The sequence below is a fragment of the Prionailurus bengalensis genome, chromosome C2 (genome assembly GCF_016509475.1).
Source record: "Prionailurus bengalensis isolate Pbe53 chromosome C2, Fcat_Pben_1.1_paternal_pri, whole genome shotgun sequence".
Classification (NCBI taxonomy): Eukaryota; Metazoa; Chordata; class Mammalia; order Carnivora; family Felidae; genus Prionailurus; species Prionailurus bengalensis.
Window position 1 is genome coordinate 75590820 of NC_057350.1, and position 15786 is coordinate 75606605.

General features: G+C 39.5%; 2 protein-coding genes across 2 annotated transcripts in view; one reads left to right on the top strand and one right to left on the bottom strand.

Annotated features, from left to right (window-relative positions):
• ATP13A5 (ATPase 13A5) overlaps positions 1-15786 on the top strand; it is a 141210-nt gene that overhangs the window by 124947 nt on the left and 477 nt on the right. The window contains exons 28-29 of the mRNA XM_043594576.1: positions 11579-11667; positions 13997-14077. Of these exons, the coding sequence (XP_043450511.1) occupies positions 11579-11667; positions 13997-14077 (170 nt within the window). The remainder of the gene's footprint in view (positions 1-11578; positions 11668-13996; positions 14078-15786) is intronic.
• Positions 10011-15786, bottom strand: part of LOC122491601 (phospholipase A and acyltransferase 1) — a 76356-nt gene continuing 70580 nt past the window's right edge. Inside the window, exon 6 of the transcript XR_006299390.1 lies at positions 10011-10086. The gene's annotated coding sequence lies outside the window, so the exon portion shown is untranslated. The remainder of the gene's footprint in view (positions 10087-15786) is intronic.

A 15786-nucleotide genomic window follows, 5' to 3' on the forward strand; every position in this document is an offset into this window, starting at 1 on the left:
GGCCTAACAAACCTGAGCATGATCAGAGTGAGCACTGCCAAGCAAGCAGGCCTCAAACCTCTGCTAACATTTCTTCAGTCAGAGAAAATCACAATGCAAAACCAAAATTAAAGGGTGGTAAAGTGCACTCTACCACAGTGAGGCCAATAATTCAATCTAGCACAGTCTCTGTAAAGAAAAGTCAGAAGCTCAGAGAGCATCTGAGAAAGAGAGTACCGGAGAGCAGAATACACAGAGATGCAATTAGACTTCTCTCCATTATCCACAGCCTACTTAGTCATTTGGTGTTCATCTTCTTCCTTGAGTGCAGGAACGTGGGAAGAACTAGAAACACTGTAGCCTCTCTGCCTTCTGTGGCCCCAGGGCACAGTCTCCTTGCATTGACCACAGACCACATGGCGCCCCTTCCTTGCGTGCCATGCAATGACTTCTCACACAAACCATCCAGAGTGAGCCCAGACTTTACAACTGAAGGACACAGCCTCCAAAAGACTGCCCTTTTTTAGACCTCAGCCATAAGTTTGGGGGTCCCCATGACACCCACAAGTCTGATTAGCTGGCTGCAAAATTGGGGGGTTCTTCTTCTCCCCATAGGTTCAGTGGATCATATAAACCACTCAAAGAATTCAGGGAAGTGCTATACATATGATTCCAGTTTTATTATCGCAAAGGGATACAAATCAGAACGAGCCAAAGGGAGAGTGAGGTCTGGTGGGAGGATCCCCACACATCCATTGTCCTCTTTCTGGGGTGTCAGTTTGCCTTATTCTCCTGGCATATCAATGTGTGACAATATGCAGAGGATTGCCATACAAGGAAATCCACCTGAACCTTGGTGTCTAGAGTTTTTATTGGGGTTTCGTTATTTAGACATGATTGGTGGAATCATTTGCCATGAAGTTGATCTCAATCTTTTTATTTTTCAAATTTCTTTTTTTTTTTTGAGTTTTATTTTTGAGAGAGAGAGAGAGGGCAAGCAGAGGAAGGACGGAGAAAGAGGGGGAGAGAGAATCCCAAGAAGGCTCTGCACTGCCAGCACAGAGCCTGATGTGGGGCTTGAACTCATGAACCACGAGATCAAGACCGGAGCTAAAGTCAAGAGTCGGATGCTTAAACCAGCCGAGCCATCCAGGTGCCCCAAGTTGATCTCAACCTTTGGTGTCATGGCATCTATATGCTGGATTATCATTTTATCACCAACTTTCTTTATGCCTGCCATCTGTCATCTTATTTGCATAAACCATCATTGCTATCATGAATAAAGACACTCCTATCAACTTAGGAAATCCCAACAACTTAGAGGATACATCCCAGGAACTGGGAATAAAAGCCAACCAAATTCTTTATTACAACCTGTCTTTGTCTTCCATTAGACTTCAAGTTCTTTGGGGCAGATGAGATGACCTCCTCATCTGTGCATACTTCACACCTTGCAGCTTAGCACTGTCCCAGGGAAATATTGATTAAATTGGTGAAGGTAAAGCCTTAGGTGCACCTGGGTGGCTCATTCAGTTAAACCTCTGGCTCAGGTCGTGGTCTCGCGGTTTGTGAGTTCAAGACCTGCATCAGTCTTCATGCTGACAGTGCGGAACTTGCTTCGGATTCTCTCTCCCCCTCACTGCCCCTTCCGTGCTCACTCTGTCTCCAAATGAATAAATAAATAAATAAACTTAAGCAAAAAAAAAAGGTTAGTCAGATAGTCATAGAACTTTAGAGTAAGAGTTGGAAGAGACTTTGGAGATCATTTAGATATTCTAACACATTCATTTTATACATGAGAAAAATGAAGTACCAGAGGGTTCAGGTTATTACCCAAGAACCCACTGAGCAAACTGAAGACCTACTTTAGAGTTTTATCATCCCAGACTGGACACTTGCTCCTACCACCCTACCCCTTCATTCATGAACAAAACCTCAGCATACACACTCTTTCTTCCTTACATCAAAGAAACCAATGATTTGCTATGAAAAACGAAAAGGTATCAGCTATGAAGACAAGAAGTGAAACACGACTCATGTGTAAACCTTTGATGTAGTGTATCTAATTCCTGACTTTTCCATGCTTCTTCCCTGCACTACCCTAAGAAGTAAAGTACATTCCATTTTCAATAGCTTGTTAGAGCATAAGGCTCCTAAGAAGGATGCAGTCTGTTGTTTTTGTTCTGTTTAATCTCTGCCTATCGCCTATCATTTAAATTAAGAAAATTACATAAACTCTAGGATCAAACCTATAATATATTTTAATACTCTCATCTGGAAGCAAGACTGTTTTGAGTTATTTTTCCTAACCAAGCTTAATAAAATCTAGCAGTTCTCCCTTTACACACTTATCCAGCAGGAGACAGAACACACCTCTAGCATCTATCCTGGTACAATGAAGTAATCTAGCCTGATGATTCTTACTCTCCTTATCTTAAACTCTCTGCCTTCCTACCAGCACTGAGAGATCATAGTACTGCTTATCCATGTGGAAGGCCACCTATTTTACACACCTTTCCTGGTCGTCTTGTGAAGAAAATACATGCACCATGAAATATGGTAAATGTATTATTTATAGAGCTTTTAAACCTATTACTTTTTGTTTCTGAAGGTGAAACAAAAGCATGGAAGAGGGAAAGGCTGGTAGCATTGGATATACACCAATGCTTATATACATGTACTTCCCTAGATGTAAACCTTGAGTTCATGTTTGCTGAATCTGAATCCTAACGGAAAGTCTCAAGATAACAGGCATTTCAATCTTCTATTGTCAATAATGAAACCGTAATAGAGGAAAATACATTTGTCTTTCAGTGAGTTCAACTCATGCCTACTCCAAACTGGCTCCTTACCGACCGGCAGGACAGCTCCTCTCTCCCCCTTTGTTGCTCTCAGTCTTTTTGAACACCTGTTTCACCTGCATTGTGCAAATCTGTGCATTTCTCTATGTGAAGCAGCAGCCCTGGTATTATGTGAGGTCTACAGATACAGGTAAAGTTCAGTTTTTTTTAGTTTTCCTTTCTGAAGGTTATACAATGAGTGCTCAATGTCACTGTACAACTTGGTTGAACATAACCCTAAATTTTTAATTAACAACAGTTGTGTCTCCGGGGTTCTATGCTACCAGTGTCAGGATAGAACACCAAACACAGTTAATAGGTGGAGTCCTGGGGTGAGCCATGTCATGGGGAGGGGGGAGATCTTCACATTGGTTGTTAATGTGTAGACTAAATGTGTTTACTAAATGAATGCATTCATTCCCTGGTGGTTTGGATATCCTATAGACCAGAGGTCAGCAAACGTTTCTTACAAAGGGCTAGACAATAAATACTTTAGGCTCTGTGGACTAGACAGTGTCTGCTGCAATTACTCAGTACTACTATTGTAGTGAAACGCAGACAGAGACAATAAAAAGTAGGTGTGACTATGTTCCAATAAAACTTTATTTACAAAAAGAGGTGTTGAGTTGGATTTGGCTTATGGAATTAGTCAGCTGGCCCCTGATTTACAAGAGAGATTGGCTTAAATTAGCTTGAGTTTTTCAAAAGAATGTTAAAATTAAAATGTTTGTTGATGGTATCATTGTTCTCATTGCTTTGAACACTAGACTCGGGGCAAATTTTTACCACCCCGGGTTTTAATTTCTGTAAGGATAAATTAAGGGTAAAATGTGGGGAACTATACCATAGGTATTCAAACTATTTTCTTCTGAAAAGGCCTGCCTGACCTCCAAAAGGAAAGGCAGAAAAGGGGCTGCTCTTTTTGAGGTAAGGCTTGGATAAACTCCCCTTCACAGACTCCATGATGCTCCTGAGGCACCAGAGCCCCAGCAACCAGTGAAAGATTGAAAACTACTGAATGATGTCTAAGATTGCCATTTATACCCTAAATTCAGCAATTCAAGTATTATTGTTTGGAGTAGAGAATTCATTTTTGTCTCAAAAGCAGATTTTTCTCCTCATTGGAAGGCATATATTCAGATACGTAAAATTCTGAATCTGGGAGACAAGTAGGGATAGCTAAATGGATGATGGCTAGGTAGTCCTGCCTTTATCACTAACCATGCAACACTAGACCTTAACTTTCTTATCTGCAATGTAAGTATAACAGATTAAATATATTTTTGTGTTAAACTCTATAATTCAGGCCTTCTGGTTTATCTGTCCCCTTTGTGCAAAAACATTTTGTGACTACTGATTATTTGTTTCATTAATGTACTCAGCAAACATTAATTGAACATCTACCATATGCCAAACATATTGCGGGACCCTAGGGAACCAAAGATATTAAGACTTAAGGCTAGGGGCCCCTGGGTGTCGCGGTCGGTTAAGCGTCCGACTTCAACCAGGTCACGATCTCGCGGTCCGTGAGTTCGAGCCCTGCATCCGGCTCTGGGCTGATGGCTCGGAGCCTGGAGCCTGTTTCCGATTCTGTGTCTCCCTCTCTCTCTGCCTCTCGCCCGTTCATGCTCTGTCTCTCTCTGTCCCAAAAATAAATAAACGTTGAAAAAAAAATTTAAAATAAAAAAAAAGACTTAAGTCTATTTATTGGGAACTAATTTCATCTATAAACAGTTACAAGAGTAAAAAGTTTCAAGCTGAACAAGAAAGCTGATACAAACTAATTTGCGAGTTTGGAGATTAAAAAAAAGAAATATTGCGAATAGATCAATCTGGACTGGGAAGGCTCATCTTTTAAACAAATGTTTTTCTGAGCAATTATTCTGTGGCATTTCTGTGCTAGGTGTTAAAGCACTGTAAATTGGGGTAAAATCACAACAAAGTAAACCCAAAAGAGAAATTCCATATTCAAGGAACTCTCATCCCAGGGGTGGAAAATAAAAACATGTGAATGAATAATTGCAGAACAATGAGCTAAATACAGCACTAGAAGCAAGAACAGAGAGCAGTAGGCAAACTTTCCAGTGAACTAAAGACAACAGAGGGATGGAGACGGAATAGAGTATTCGACCCAGGCGTGTGCAAACCGTAGTACTTGGGGAACAGAAAAATTTCCTATGTGTTTGGAGTATAAGGAGCAGAGAAGGGCTGGCAAAAGATAAGGGCAGGAAGCCAGATTCGAAGATTTCTGGGCTTGCCTAAGTTGGCATTTAATTTATTAGCAAACTAGAGCCACTGACGCTCAGAAACAGGAGAGGGTCATTCTTGGATCCTCAGGAAGAGAGTGATATGGAGCAGGCAGATTCATACTCAGGACCTAAGGTTATATTAGTCCTCAGAAGAGAAAACCACACATACATACTCTCTCTCTCTCTCTCACACACACACACACACACACGTGCCCACCACAACACTCCCCCAACACGCACGAATGCACACACATGGGCAGCCATGGTTCATTTGTTCTGAACTGAAAGGGATTTCATAGAAAATTATCATCCAAGCCCTTTCAACACAAATCACTTGTTCTAAATGGTATGATAGACAAAGAATAATTTTGACTTGTTCTATTTGTTATTTCTGCTTTGTCATTGCAAGAGGTGAACAAAATATGTCTTGATAGTTACTGGCTGGGACAATCTGAAAGCTGAGACCCCATGGCAGTGATAAATTTTTTTGTTTTCCTGCCACCTGGATAAAAATAGAATAGAAAATCCCATAAATGTTGGCATTCTCTTGTAGTAAGTGCTTTCTGGACAACCAAAGTAATTTCTCAATGAATATGAGTTTGGAGAGAAATGGGACTGAAAATGCAACGCTGATTCCTGGTTCAGTTTTAAGTTTTGAGAGTACCACACTGTGGCCCCTCACCACCATCAACTGTATCACAGCAGCGTTTATCTTCTCTAAGGGAAAGCCATTTCGAAAACCCATCTACACAAACTGTGAGTATATGAAGTTTAATTTTCCTTCCATTTCCCCACCCTCCCCAGAGTTGCAGTTCAGTGGTAAAGTGATGGCTGGAACTCTGGACTGCAATATCTACAAATGGTTGTATAATGCTTTTGTGACTTGCTCTCATTCTTACAAGCTCTCCCTCTAGTTATTCACCATTTTTTTTGTTATTTTCTTTCACTTTCTGTATTTTCTCAGCTTTATCTTGCAATTAAAAAAGAGGGGCGCCTGGGTGGCTCAGTAGGTTAAGCGTCTGACTTCGGCTCAGGTCATCTTGCAGGTCCTGAGTTTGAGCCCCACATCAGGCTCTGTGCTGACAGCTCAGAGCCTGGCGTCTGTTTCAGATTCTGTGTCTCCCTTTCTTTCTGCCCCTCCCCCACTTGCACTTTGTCTCTCTCTCCCAAAAATAAATACACTTTAAAAAAATTTTTTTAAATGTATTTCCATTAAAAAAATTTTTTTTTTAATGGAGTATTGAAGGATAATTTTCATGAGTGGTAGAAACCTGGGCAGGAAACTCCTTATGTGCAGATACACACATGCATTATTAAATAGTTACGAGTCCTGTCCTGTTGTGAGTCATCAAGAATGATTGTGAGTATATATATCCTGATACTTTGTAAAAGACTTTTCTAACCATTCAGATACAACCTGACCTCTTTGTAGCTTCACAACATTGGGCAAGTTACTTTAATCTGTGCATTTCTTGAATCACCAGTGAGGATGAACACATTTTCATGATTTTAGCCATCTCTTCTTCTCTGAATTGCCTACATACATTTTTATCCATTCTTTTCCAACATGGTCACTCTTCTATGTCTTATTTATTTGTATGAGTTTATTCCTTTGTGATTTTCTTCCCATCGCCCTTAGGCACAGAGAGGTTTTTCCCATGGCAAAATCAGGTAGATTAGCATTTCCTTGTTTTTTAAATTTCTTTTAATGCTTTTTAAATCTAATGTTAATTTCGTCATACAGTTTGAAGTAGAGATCCAACTACTTTACCTAACTAGTCGCTCGTTTTCCCAGCAGAATTTATTACTTAATATTTCTTTTCATCATTTATTTCTCAACTGATTATATGCCACCTTTATCATACCTACATATTCATGTATATTTATGGCTTCATTATATACATAATTTATATTACGTGAGTTTATATATTTGTTATATATTTACTTATTAATTTATATACAATTAATTAGTTCCTAGACTATCTTTTCTGTCTCATTAACATGCCAGCTTATTCTTGGTCTATCACTACACTTTAAAAATTATAGTTTCATTTATTTAGCAACAGTTTTATAAGTTTTAATAATCAGTTAGATTGATGTATCTTCATTACTCCTCGGTTTTCAAACATTTTTTACTTCTCTTTCTTGTTCATCTTTCCATATAAACTCTAGAATAAATTTTAAGGCTTTTTAAAAAATCCTTTTTGAATTTTGATACTTTGGGGAAATTGTAATGTTTACACAATTAAGTCCTCAGTTTTAAAGACATACTATATTATGCTTCTCCATTTGTTCATTTATTTAAAACATTTTTTGGGGGGCGCCTGTGTGGCTCAGTCGGTTAAGCGGCCGACTTCAGCTCAGGTCACGATCTCGCGGTCTGTGAGTTTGGGCCCCACATCGGGCTCTGGGTTGATGGCTCAGGGCCTGATGCCTGCATCCGATTCTGTGTCTCCCTCTCTCTCTGCCCCTCCCCTGTTCATGCTCTGTCTGTCTCAAAAATAAATAAAAGTTAAAAAAAATTTTTTTTAAAAATAAAAAAAAAAAAATTCTTTAATGTTTGTTTTTGAGAGAGAAGGGGGCAGGGCAAAGAGAAAGCCAAAGCAGGCTCCAGGCTCTGTGCTGTCATCCCAAACCCCTGGATGGGGCTTGAACTCAGGAACTGTGAGATCATGACCTGAGCTGAAGTCGGAAACTGAACCAACTAAGCCACCCAGGCCCCCCAAATTTTACAGCTTTTTGATATCTGCATTTCCTGTTGGATGGATTTTGTGTGTGTGGGTAGTGTTTTGTTAGGTTTATTGTTAGGCTTGAAAACTCTGACTTTTTCTTTCCTGGGGAAAAAAAAACTTTATAGATGTAAATGGTCTATTCTTGACAATTTGCAAGAACCCAGTAAAATAATCTGGCTTTATATCTTTCCTTTGAAAGAACTGTTTTTTTTTTAAAGGACTAATTTGATACACTCTTTCTATTATTTTATTTTATTTTATTTTATTTTATTTTATTGTTTTAATGTTTACTTTTGAGAGAGAGACAAAGTGTGAGTGGGGGAGGAACAGAGAGGGAGACACAGAATGCAAAGCAGGCTCCAGGCTCTGAGCTGTCTGCACAGAGCCTCACAGGGAGCTCAAACTCTGGGGCTGCAAGATCATGACCTGAGTTAAAGTCGGACAGTTAGCTGATTGACCCACCCAGGTGCCCCAAATTATCTTGTTTTTAAACTGTTTTCACATAACAAGTTTTCCCCCAGATATTTCTAGTTCATTGAAATTATTGCGTCTCAGCATAAGATTTTGAGTCGTATGTTCTTATGTTATTGCCTTTTATAACGCTTTTAATATTCTCATCCTGTATGTGCTACCTTTCATATATTCTTACAAGAACTATATTTTTGCTGGTTTTCTTTAAAAGACCAGTTCTCAGATTTAATAAATTCTGTATGCTTTCTCTTTTCTAACTTATTAATTTTTGCTTTTTTCATTCTTTTTCTTCCTTCTTTCTCTGAAAACATTGTAATGTTTGAATTGACTTTATAATGTATTTTTTTTGATTCTTGTGAAACAGGAAAATCATTTAGATCAACAATGTTTCGGCCATGTTCTTTACATTTTCACATGTCTGTAATTATGACTTGATTTCTTCTCTGACCCACCTAGTTTTCAGAACAGAGAGGTTTCCTTTTCAAGTGGAAAGGCATTTCGTTTTCATTCCTCTAGTCCTCTTTATTCAACAGTCTGCAAATCGACTTGATTTGCTTTTTTTTGTCCCAGCTGATGTTTTGAATTTTGTGTTAAATCTGTATGTTAGAAGGGAGTTTTCATTAAATTTAGTTAATAATTTCTAGTTTTATTGTCCTGACCAGAGAACCTGGCCTGTAAAATTTCTGCTCTGGGGAATTTACTATAGTTTTGGCATCCTATGGCATAAACTGTAATCTGTAATTTTCTAAATAAGTCATAGATATTAGAAAAGTAAGCCCCATTCCTATTCCTAAATTAGAAACATACCTTTACTATGTTAAACTAGTTTTAGTATTTATTTACCATTCTATCTATTTTCACTTACCACACCCCCCTTTTTTTTTTGGTACAGCTGTTTTTTCAAAGGTTTTGAGAGCATGCTAAGACCTTTCTTTCATTTTATATTTTCTATAAACTTCCTGATTTTCTTATGATATTTTTTAGTTTTGATTCAGTGTTTGATAATGTCCCTTGGCTCTTGTCACAAATCAAGAATTCTGCTTTATGTTTTAAGGTAAATCACTTATAGTCCTTTTTTTGATTGTGAATGTATTTTACAAGGAGGATATGATATATTACTTTGGCAAGTACTTTAGTTTGAACAGTAACTACAAAGCTTTTTATATACATTGAATTAAGTGAGAACCGAATTAGTTACATCATAGTGACTTAAAGCTTGTGGGTAAACTCAAGTCCTACATGGAAAATAACTGAAAATCTTAAGTTAAAAACAAGTTTTATAAACAAATATTCTAACAGTCTCCTAATAAGCCATTTAGTCTCAAAAGTCCTTGGAACTTTCTATTACAATATCAAGCAATTTTATTTTCAACTCTGTATCTTTCTTGATAGCCTTTGGCAGATCAACTTTATAATGAGACGATCTAGAAAGAATACAAACTTAATCTTTATGGAAAAAGATGTGACTATTTGCAAACCCTTCCCTTCCTTGCAATCTGTAGTGTCTTCCCCAGGATATATCTTCCCAAATGCCATGAGCAAAAAAAGTACCATTCTTTCAAGCTTCCTCATCAACAGCAACTGATCTAGGGAGGCAACACTCACTTCCATTCATTATGTTCTCCAATCAAAGCTGAATTACATGAAGGCCTTATAATTTTCCTTCCACACTGGTCATTCGTGTGCCCACCTGGTCTGCTTTTCAGATCATTAGTCTAAGGACAGTGTGATGTGTCCAGCACTCAGTTGCTGTGACTACCAGGCCTTCGTCAGGATGGACACTTGGGGCATCATCTTCTCCCAACATCTGGGTCCCTGGGACATGGAAACAATGACATAAATGAAAAATCCACACAGCCATCTCCTGAGCTCTTCTTACCCAACTGCACACATTATTTGGGGAAATAAGCGATCCTGGTGCCCCTGCTTTTTCTTCTCTCTGCTTCACACCCCTCCCAAGCAAGCCTGGCTCTTCTTCTGGGAGGTGTGGCATCTAGCTGTATATATCAAGTGAAGCTTGGATGAATATGAGGGGGTGCGTAGGTGCACAGGGGTGAAACAGCTTTGATGTCTTCACAAAAATAGGGCCAGCTGCAGAGGCACTGTCATCTCCGATTTTTGGTTGGTATAGAGTTGGGGGCTGGCAGGCCATAAACCTTGGAATAAACGAGGTAGAGAGAATACAAGAGAACATCCAGTTTGTTCATAAATTTTAGAGCGTGTTAGGATCCTTTATATCATGGCAACACTGATGAAATCCAATTGTTTGGGCCTGAAGGTGCTAACCTCATCAGAAAACCTTTGTAAGGTCCCATCTACAAAGTGTGTAAAAGCTCTGTGGATGCAGATGTGGGTAGGGCTGGAGGGATAAAAACAGTGGTGTTGGCACAGTGCATCCTGGGAAGTTTAAGCTTCCTAAAGCAAAGCCATTCGGGCAGGTTGGAGAGAAAGAACCCAAGAGATGTACATGATAGCTCCTCATTCTTTCAATTCAGAGTCCTACAGAAGGGCATACAAAGTCACTTTTAAGTGGTTACAGTCTAGTAGATGCATAAAGGAAGATCTTGCAAAGCAAGGTGTTACATAACCCTATGAAAGAAAACTTTGTGAGAGAGGCCTGGGTAGGCCTTAAAAAGAATGTGGTATCTGAATTGGGCTTTTTAAGAAAAATTTAAGAAAAACTGCCAAGACATAAAGAATATCCGCTACACAGGGTACTTCGTGAACAAAGTCCTCCTGTGGAGGTAGCAGGTTTGCGATTTAACCCCCCTCCACCACATAAGAAAGAGCAATGAGACTAGAACAGAAAAGCAGATGGAAATTAGATTCCATTCAAGGAAGGCCTTGAATGTCAGTTGAAGACCCTTGGACTTTATTCTCCAGGCAACAAAGAATGCAATGATACTAAGAGGACTGACCGTTCATCCATTCATGTAGAATTCACTAGACACGCAGTGATAAAGCATTGCGGCTTCTCTGGTGACCCTTCATGTAGGTTGGTCACTGCAGGGGGTCCCGTGCAGTGCAGAAGTCCCTCCTGGACTTCTCAGCTGACATGACTCCTTTATGGAGTGTCCTGTATTAGATCAGCACAGTTTTCCATAGCACGCCTTTGAAAGGAAAGATGTGAAGCTGTCACCTTTGTCCGGTAAGCATTAGAACATATTTTAAAACATATGAAGATCTATCAAAACATCTGAAGATATAGCCGATATTTGCCCAACAGAGATAATTGATTCTGCAGTGTGTGCCAAATTGTATGAAACATTCGTTTAGCATCTAAAAATAACGTTTGGTGTTTCTTCAGATATATTCTCATTTCTGCTGATATCTGCCTTGGGCCTCACAGTTTTCATTCTGTTTTCTGACTTTCAAGATATATATCGTGGAATGGAGGTAAGTGGTATTCATTTCCACCTCTGGAGTGACTCATATGTGCAATGGGACCATATTTGCACTGTAATTGGCAAGTCAGGTATTACCGTATTCTCTCCATTTCATGTTGTCGAGGCTATTCTGACTTCCTAGAGGAACAAATAACTCATCACACGTATGCTAACCTCTGCTTGTTCCCATATCATCTGTATTATCAATCTGGAACATTTATCTTATTCACACCTAAAAGTGCTGTTTGAAAACTTTATTCATCCATGTTATGCTAATATGATAAATTGTGCTAATTCAGTAATTCTTCAAGTGTCGTTTTTTAAACATATAGTAGAAATCCTTTATAATGTAGTTGTAAGGAGTAAGAAAAAGTAGACTTGTAGGCCAATCAGGTTCTGTCTGTCAGACATTGACTATGGGGAGATTTATTTCAGTGGGCATCACTTAATCCAAAGGGTGGTGGGTTAAAATAAAATTTAAGAAGAGGTCATTGAACCCATTCTTAGAGCCAGCATTGTGGGAGAAATGAAAGAGAGGGATTGACTCTTGACTTGCAGTCTATAGTTTTGTTGAGGACATTGTGTCCTATGCGAGTGAAATGATGACATGGCCACCTGGGACCACCTGTGCTTGTAGAGGGTGTGGAGAGAAGTGGGAAGAACACAGGAAGGAGGAGCTCTCACGGGGCCTGTACGCTGTACCATCATGGAGGGACCTCATGGAGGAGGCTCAACTTGATCTGGGTCCACAGGATAGGCTGGATTTTGCTAGGTAGGAGGTAAGGGTATTTCAAACCAGGAGAACAGCCTGAGCACAAGCAGAGAGGGCTGCAAGAATCTCTTTTGTCTTGGAAATGCAAAAGAATGTAAGGTGGCTGAAATAAAAATCGAAAGCAAGACTTGTTTCACAGAATGCTTGGAAGATTGGCAAAGCCTGAGGCAACATGCTGCGGAATGTGAGGAAGGCGTGGTGTGGCTGGACAAAGGTGGCCAGGGGAGTTTGGGCTTTCTCCTGAGAGCAGACAGAGAGTCATTGAAGATATCTGAGCAGGCTTTCCAGCAGGGCTTTTAGGACAGCCTAATTACGTGATGGCAGCCTAATTACGTGATGCTATATGCTTGAGCAGAAAGTCTACGGAGGGAGATGCAGTTAGGAAATGAGAACCTAGACCATTTAGTCACAAGACATTATGAAGCTCCAGAGCATGCTTGGCACTAGCGAGCCCAAGATGTGTAAGGCGTGGGCACAGCTCTCAAGTAGTTCAGAGGCTAGGAGGGAAGACCATCCCGTGGGCAGATAATTCCAAAGCAGTGTGACAAGTGTTTTCCAGGCCAAGGGATGGAGAGTAGTCCTCTCAAATCAGGGCAGGAGCAGCAGGGAGGGGAAGGATCAGGTTCTCCACTACACTCTGACCCATTGCCAGATCTCACAACGGTCTCCAGACAGCTCTGCACCCAGGTGCTCTGTCTCACAACCTGAGAAAGGCAGTCTCTACATGAAAGGAGAAAATAAAGCGCAATAATCTGCTGGGGATGCAAATTGACTGGGGATGAGAATTGCAAGGGGGCAATCAGATGCTGTGGAGGATCTGTGGTTTTAGTCCTAACAACAGCTCAGCCCCCATGTTTGACTTTGGGATCAGAAAGGGGGTTGTGGGAGTAGTCTTTTGCCACTTGATGCCAGCATGGGAAGTTGTAGTGTTAATACCTATCAGTTCATCATAATTGGTGGTCAATAGGTACCCTTGAATCCTTAAAAGGAGCTGGGTTGTGTGTGTTCAACGTTGATCAAGCCATTAGACTTAGGACTGGGAACCTTGGTTCAGAAAGTTTCCACCTAGTATCAAAAGTAACTGGTAACCTCTGTGCCCTTTATGTTTTACTCATACGTCAATTTCACTGAATGAATGAACTCCAAGTAGATTTTAACTTTGGGAGGATTAGAAGTGATAGCATTATTAGATGAATGACTTAATCCTGATCCTCTTACCTCCATTTGAAAAGATAAAAATGAAGAGAGACACACAGGTTCCAAAGTGTTTTGTCCCATGTCTGTGACCCATGGCACATTTTACCGAATGTTTACTCTCAGGCAGTGGAGGAAACACAGGCCAAGAGGCAGTCAGTTCTCATTTGAATTCTGGCTCTGTTTATTGATTGGCTTTGCATCCTTAGGCAACGCACTGACCTCATCTGTGAAGTGGAGAAAGCAATGCCCACCCTCCAAGCTCAGAGAGCTGTTACAAATACATAAATTAAATAAGATAATTAATGTTTATGTGTGTGTTTTCAAAATTTAAGGTCTGCATGGTATAAAGCTAAGATTCTTTTTTTAACAGTTCATCCCAACACTGACATCATGGAGGGTTTCGATTTTGGTGGCAGCCCTCACCCAATTCTGTGTGGCCTTCCTCGTAGAGGTAAATTTTTGTACATCTCTTACACTTTTTCCGGGAAAATAAACAAATAAAGGGTCTCATTCTCAACAGGTACCTGTTTTTTAGATGGACCGTTTTTGTCTCCCAAAGTGATAGATATTAACGGTTTGTAAGAACTGTGCATGTTCTCTTTGGGGGAAACTCTTGCAGAGTGATTTAAACTTCTCTAAAGGCTGCATAGAAATGTTCTCAGGCATCCATGTTTAGCATGGAAGGCAAAACATCAAATTAACTCTAATTTTTGTCTCCCATGAAGGCATCGTAGTGTATTTTTCTAGTATTATCAATAAGCTAGTAGAGACTAGACCAGGTGACCTACAAGCTCTAAAATTCAATGAGACCTTTCAGCGTGAAGAGCTGTCTTCAGAAGGGCTTCTTTAATTAAGAGTGGAAGGAAAAAATTGCTCATTTAGTCAATTCTTTGTCTTGAAAATCTTCCCCTAGTGTATTTTTCTTCTATTCACTGTCATTAAATGACTTTACCTACTCAGTGAAAGTCCTGGGTATTATTTTTTTAAGGGACAGTTTAAAAAAAAAGATTAAGGTATTGTAAATCCCTTGGGAAAAGGGTTCAAACAAATCTATGTAAATATATGTGTGTGTGTGTGACACATACATCATTGTATACAATGAGTGTAAAATTTCTCATACTCTAAGGAATCAATTTGAGACTATATATATTTTTATGTATTTTATTTTTTTTTAAGTTTTTATTCATTTATTTTGATAGATAGAACATGAGTGGAGGAATGGCAGAGAGAGATGGGGAGAGAGAGAAAATCCAAAGAAGGCTCTCTGCTGACAGCATAGAGCCCAATGTAGGGCTCGATCTCACAAACTGTGAGATCACTACCTGAGCCAAAAATCAAGAGTCAGATGCTTAACCGAGTAGCCCAGGTGCCTGAGACTATATAGATTTTCAAATAACCCAAAAGGGGAGGATAAAAAGTCTACATGTATGAAAGTATTCATCGTAGTATTATCCTTGGTGGTAAAATTTTATTTTATCTTAATTATAAAACATTTTAATGTTTATTTATTTTTGAGAGAGTGTGAGCAGGGGAGGGGTAGAGAGGGAATAGACACAGAATCGGAAACAGGGTCCAGTCTCTGAGCTGTCTGTACAGAGGCTCGAACTCATGAACCATGAGATCGTGACCTGAGCCAAAGTTGGACGCTTAACCAACTGAGCCACCCAGGCACCCTTATGGTGGTAAAATTTTAGATTCAACCTATAATGTTCAAAAGTAGAGGTGCTGTTTGTTTAAATGAATCGTTATACACCAATTTGAAAAAATGGTATAGGATCATTAAAAGTGATTATTGAGAAGACTATGGCTACATGTGACAGAAATTCTAGCACAACCAAAAGTGGAATGCAAAATTTGACCATTCCTATTATAAATGTGTAAACATTGTGAGTGCATGTGAACATAGAAAAAAGAGAACCCTCCCCAAACGGAAAGCAAAACCCATTTGATTTCTAGAGTTCCGCCATTCATTCAACAAACCATCAGGTGGCACCTTGTAAGTGGCCTGTGGCAGGTAGCAGTGATTTTTTTTTCCTTTTCTCGATTTTGAGTATGTTATTTTGTTATCATTTCAGTCTGGCAGTAAAGTAATTCAAAGTGAATCACCAGCCAGGATTTAACTAGGAAATCTGTAGAAATGAAAGGCTGTAAGCTTTTGGT